This window comes from Mirounga angustirostris, unplaced genomic scaffold (assembly GCF_029215605.1).
Source record: "Mirounga angustirostris isolate CCGP_5_RB_7025 unplaced genomic scaffold, mMirAng1.0.hap1 SCAF_4, whole genome shotgun sequence".
NCBI classification, from domain to species: Eukaryota; Metazoa; Chordata; class Mammalia; order Carnivora; family Phocidae; genus Mirounga; species Mirounga angustirostris.
In genome coordinates this window covers 157,146,319-157,151,610 of record NW_026991712.1, presented here as the reverse complement: position 1 = coordinate 157,151,610, position 5,292 = coordinate 157,146,319, and the positions used below count along the sequence as shown (strand labels likewise).

Here is a 5,292-nt window from a genome sequence, read left to right as displayed (position 1 = left end):
TTGGTGAGAGCTGTGGTCACCAGCAGGTGTTGGAGGAAGCCAGACAGGGCTGGCTGAGGAGGGCATGAGGAAGGCAGGGGGCAGTTATGGTCAGCTCTTTCCAGATGGGAGGCAGAGGGTAGCCAGTGGCCAGAGACTCGGGGCCAGGGAGGATGTTTGGGGCTGGCGAGGCCTGAGCATGAGTGGAGGTGCTGATCTGGGTTAATCTTCCCTATATCTCTCTGAGGACGTCTCCTCCTTCTACACTAAGGTAGTATCTATACTTCAAGACCAAAAGCCCCTCCAGCGTGGACCGCACCCTTCTGCCTGAGGCCGCCCCTCTCTACTCTGGATCCAGGGCGGGGATATAGGGGGACCTTGGCAGACTGGAGAGGAGGAGGGGCGGATGTGGAAGAAGGGGCAGCATTAGGGGGCTTGCAACCTTGCTCAGGATAGTCTTCGTGGCTGAAAGGCCCTAAGGTCCCTCTCCATGTAGTGAGCTCCTCCAGTGTCCCCTCACCCCAGCTCTGAGGTAAGTGTCAGGCCAGGGAGGTTACTGGAGCCCCGATCGGCACCGGATGTGCCATGTAACCCACCCTGCAGGTCTGTCTCCCCGTCTTGCTGCCCAAAGACCCCAGGGACCAGCTCTGACCTCTCCGAGCCAAGACCCACCGTGGCCATGCCAGGGGCACATCAAATGACACCACAGTTGGAGCTGGATGTTCACTTCTCTTTCCAAACAATACCAAACACACAGCGTAAGTGTGGCCGGGGGGACAGAGTCAGATTGGGGACCTGGACATTACACACCCAGGGGGCCCTTGGCGGAGGCGGACAACTTAACAACTGGTCTGAAAGTCAAAAGAGAGGAGAGCTGGTTAGTGGGGTGAGCAGCAGGGTGGGGCAGGGGCTGTGGGGTGCGGGCCCAGACGCAGGGCCTGACCAGCGCAGTCAGACCTGGGCACCCACGGCAGCCCTCCCTGGGGCCCACTCCTGGGGGCGGGCTGGCCGCGTGCTGGCCGAGCCATGCGTGGGGGTGTCCGCGGGGTGCTGGGCGTACTGGAAGAGCCTGAGACCTGAACTCAGGAACAGTGGGGCCAAGCCTCTTGGTGTCCCTGAACCTGTTTCCTCGTGTGTAAGGGGGACATTCATCATCCTGGCCCTGCCCCCTGCATGGGGTTGCTGTGAGGAGCCTGCCAGCCTGGGGACGGGAAAGGCTCTGGCCACCCCAGGGCATGGGGCACCAAGGGCTGTCTTTGTGGCTGTGTCCCCGGGGCCCAGCACAGAGCAGACACTCGTGTGCCCTGCAGGGAGTAAAAAAACCACCCCGGGGAAGCGCCGGCACCTGGATGGCAAACGTACTTGCTGGTGCCTGTGCGCTGTGCAGACGGGTCCACGCCTGCAGCGGGACAGGCGTGTGCACCTGTGGGCTGGGGCCTGCCTCTGGCCTCCCTCTGAGTGTCTGGGTCTGAGTCTCAGAGCACAGGGTGGGTGCCTGTGTGGGGACAAGCTGCTCAGAGCCCTAACGGAGTTCGCGGGGCGCCCTCCTGGCCCTGCCCAGGGTGCTGCAGGGGCCGGCGGAGCCCGGGCTCAGACGTACTCTCGGGCGGCAGCCGAGGGGCCAGGCCGGTAAGGCTGCGGGCTGCTGTTGGATCTCTCAGGCTCCGGGCACGTGCAGCAGAGGAAGGAGCCCCCCAGCATGGCCAGGCCGGCGGACGTCCAGCCCACGAACAGGGCCGAGCCAAACTCGTACCTGCAAGGGGCAGGGAGGACAGCCTCAGGTGCGACTGCAAGCCTGCCCTCCCCCAGGGAGCCCCCCGTGGGGGCGGGGGGCGTGCAGGGGGTGGGGAGCTGAGACTGGGGGCCTCCCAAGCCTCCTCAGTCTCGCGGAGAAGTTCCGCTGCAGGCCCATCGCTCCTCCCGACTTCCACGCAGCACATCACCCCCACCCAAGGGGACCCAGGCCCAGGGTGGGCCTGCTCCGCGCACACTCTGGCCCCTTTCCTGCTCCGGCCAGGGGCAGGGGTGCGGGAGGGCCGCCGAGTCCCGTGGGGAGGAGCAGGGCGATCCCTGCCATCTTTCTCTCAGTCCCCCTCCGGCGCCCGGAACCCCCAGCCCGGGCTTCCCATGGTCCTCGGGGGCACAGCGGGCCCTCCACCTGGCGCTCCTGACTCCCCGCCTCGGGGCCGCCGCCAGCCTGCGCACCCCCCACTCCCGCTCTGCGGCGCCCAGGGGCTCCCCGATTCCGTGCCTTTGCTGGAGGCGCCCCCTCCTGGAGCGTCCCCCCTTCTGCGCTTCCTCTGCTCCTCTGCCTTCAGGGCCCACTTGGGCCACCTCCTCCCAGGGGCTTTCCCTGACCCCTCCTGCTGTGCCTCCTGCTGACTCTTCCTGGGTGGCCTTCAGCTCCTGGCTTGCCTGGCTCCCTGCGGAGCACCCCGAGGGCGGACAGCGCCGGATTCATCCGTGTCCCCCAGGCCCATCACGGCCTGTGTACCAGCTGCCTCGGGGAGTGTTGGAGGGACAGGGAGTGCCAGCCTGGCGTCTGTCTCTGAGTTGAGCTGCCTCTTGCTTGATCTTCGTGGCTAGAGCTCCGACCCCAGGGGACGAGCGCTGTGCCTGTGGTCTCCTTTTCTTCCCCCGCCCCACCTATGCCTTCTCCAGGCCCTCCTGACTGTGATAGCCTGGGTACCTTTTCTCATTCTCCCTCCAGCCCAGGGCCCAAGGTCTGTTGGGATGTCTGGGGTTGAGACTGTCCCATTCTCTGCTCGGGCACAGCTGAGAGGCGGGGTGGAGCCAGGTGGGCCCAGGCTCTTCACAGAGCCCCGTATCCGGCCCTCACACCCTGGGCCTTCCTAGTCCTGGCCCTTCTAGCTCCTAAACATCTCTGAACCTACTCTGCACTGCGAGCCTCGGGCCCCAAGCCCTGCTCCAGACCTTTGCACCTTACCAGTCTTAGCCTCTCCCCACCATGCTGCATGCCACAGCCAGAAGGATTGTTGGCTGCCTTCCACCCCAGGATGGGGAACCAAATCTTCCCTCCGGCTGTAAGGCCCCCCCACATCTGCCTTACCGCTTGTCCAGTCTACATCTCCCAGCCCAATGCACCTGTCACCTTGGGCAGGAGTCACAACGAGGGCTTTATTGAGTGCTCTCCGGGGCCCCGGCATTGTGCTGAGCCCGCCCTGCAACATCTCACTGAGCCCTCACAGCCACGTCAGCTGGGTCCTTGGGTCCCAGCTCCATCTGACTGGAACTCGCCCTTCACACAGCCAGCGCGCCCAGATCTGGGATTTCAACCCGGATCCAGGTTGCTGAGCTCCTGCGGTGTCCTCCACAGGACTCTGGCCCCTTCAGAGGGCTCAGCCACACCCTGCCTGGCCCCCCACTCCAGACAGCTTCGCCGTGACAGGACCTGCGGCTCCCCCCACCCCGTTTCTTCTTCCACGTGTCCTGCTGGACAAAGGCAGCGGAGCGGGAGGCCCAGCTCCCTGGTCCAAGCCATGCACTGGCCCTCACCTGGCATTGACAGGTGTGCTGGGGTTGAAGAATTCCTGGGTCACTAGGGTGGCATACCACGAGACGGCTGTCAACGTGCAGAGGCCTAAGGACAGAGGAGGGAGCGCTCAGCTCTACTCTGGCCCCCGGCTGGCCACCCAGAGCAGGGCCACCTGCCATGACCAAGATGGCAGACAGGGAGCCAGGGACACTGACCTGCCAGGAGGAAGAGGACACCCCCAGAGATGGCGATGCGGTCCTTGGCGATGGGGTTGCTGTCTCCAACCCGAGTGCACTTCATGCCGACCACACTGAGGACCATGGCCACAAAGCCCAGGAGCACGGCCACCACCATCAGGGCTCGCGCTGACTGGATGTGACCTGGGCAGAGCAGGGGGCACTGAGCAGGCTCTGGGAGAAGTGGGCAGGTGTGAGGAGCGCGGCGGGGAAGGGGTTGGGGCAGGGGCCGGAAGCTCCCCCTGGGCAGCCACCTGCAGCAGGTGTGAGGGGACAGTGAGGACAGGGTGTGGGGCTGAGCTTCACCTCTACCACCCGCCGTTCACTCCCCCTGCAGGTTCCTCCAGGTGGTGTGTGCGGTGCCAGGGTAGTTGGACTTCTCTCGTCCGCTGCGCTCTGGCGGTGGGACTCCCTTTGGGGTCCGGCCCACCCCTCCCAAGCCGCGGGCTCAGTTCCTCCCGGGGCCTTGCAGATTCAGCAGGAGGGAGTGAGGGTGTCTGAGGTCCATCCAGCTCAGCCCCAAGTTGGCTTTCAGGCAGGGACACCTTCCCCACCAGCCATTTTGGCTCCTGGTCCCCTTCCCTCTGCCCTCTGAGTCACCCATGGCAGCTGTACACCTGTGCGGTCAGTCCTGGGCCGCGGGCAGCTCGGGGGAGCTGGGTCGCTGAAGGAGACCAGATGACCCGCCTGGCCGGGTGTCGTGGGGGAGGGCCGTGTGACAGCTGCCCCGCTCAGGCCTGCGCTGCCCTGGGCAGAGGCTGGGTGGGCTGGCCCTGAGCCGGGGACGGAGCTGCGGTGGTGCCTATTTACAAGCCAACTTGTCAAGTTCAAATGCACACGCCAGGAGGAGAGGGACCTACGTGCCCAAGCACCTGTGTGCACAGGCGTGTGTGTGTGTGTGTGTGCGCGCGCGCATTGGAACACCCAAACGGAGGCGTGCTTGTCTAGGCGGCAGGCCTGGCATGAAGGCGTGTATGCACAGGGTGTTTGCTGCAGAGTATGGGGGGAGGTGGAGGGGAGCCTGAGGGCCAGGCACTCATCTATCTCATCGAACCCTCCACAGTCCTGTAAAGTCCTAGTGCTCCCCTCTACAGATGAGGACATTAGAGCACAGAGAGGGTTAGCGACTCCTTGAAGGTGACAGTGGCAGACCTGGGATCTGGACCCATGGCTGCCGGAGCCTGCCTGGAGCCCCTGCCCTCCACGGAGCACCAGGTGGGCCTGGATTTTCAAAAGCGCACGCGGGCAGGGGGCTGGAGAATGGAGCCCAGCGCAGGTCGCAGGCTGTGGGCAAGCTTGCTCTGGACCTTGCCTTCCCCCACATCCCACCTTCCCAACCCAGCTAGAGGGAGGCCTACCTTCCAGGGCGAGCAGTGAGTCATAGAGCTTGCACTGCACCTGCCCGGTGCTCTGGGAGGCGCAGGACATCCAGAGCCCTTCGTAGAGGCCCACGGCCGTGATGATGGCGTCGCCCGCGTAGGAGGACTGCTTCCACTGCGGGAGGGCCGTGCTGGCGATGATGCCCACCCAGCCACCGAGGGCCAGGAAGTAGCCCAGGAGCTGGAGGCCTGAGTTGGCCAT

General features: G+C 64.9%; 1 protein-coding gene across 2 annotated transcripts; it reads right to left on the bottom strand.

Moving 5' to 3' along the window:
* Positions 1 to 547: 547 nt before the first annotated feature.
* CLDN19 (claudin 19) lies at positions 548 to 5,292 on the bottom strand. Of its 2 annotated transcripts, XM_045895441.3 has the most exons (5): positions 5,070 to 5,292; positions 3,691 to 3,855; positions 3,496 to 3,580; positions 1,580 to 1,732; positions 548 to 830 (listed from the first exon to the last, which is right to left on the bottom strand). In XM_045895441.3, exons 1-5 carry the CDS (start codon positions 5,290 to 5,292, stop codon positions 782 to 784), a joined length of 675 nt encoding a protein of 224 aa, XP_045751397.1. In that variant the 3' UTR covers positions 548 to 781. The 2 variants fall into 2 exon arrangements, with proteins under 2 accessions (XP_045751397.1, XP_064443564.1); XM_064587494.1 differs by lacking the exon at positions 548 to 830 and having other exon boundaries at positions 1,487 to 1,732.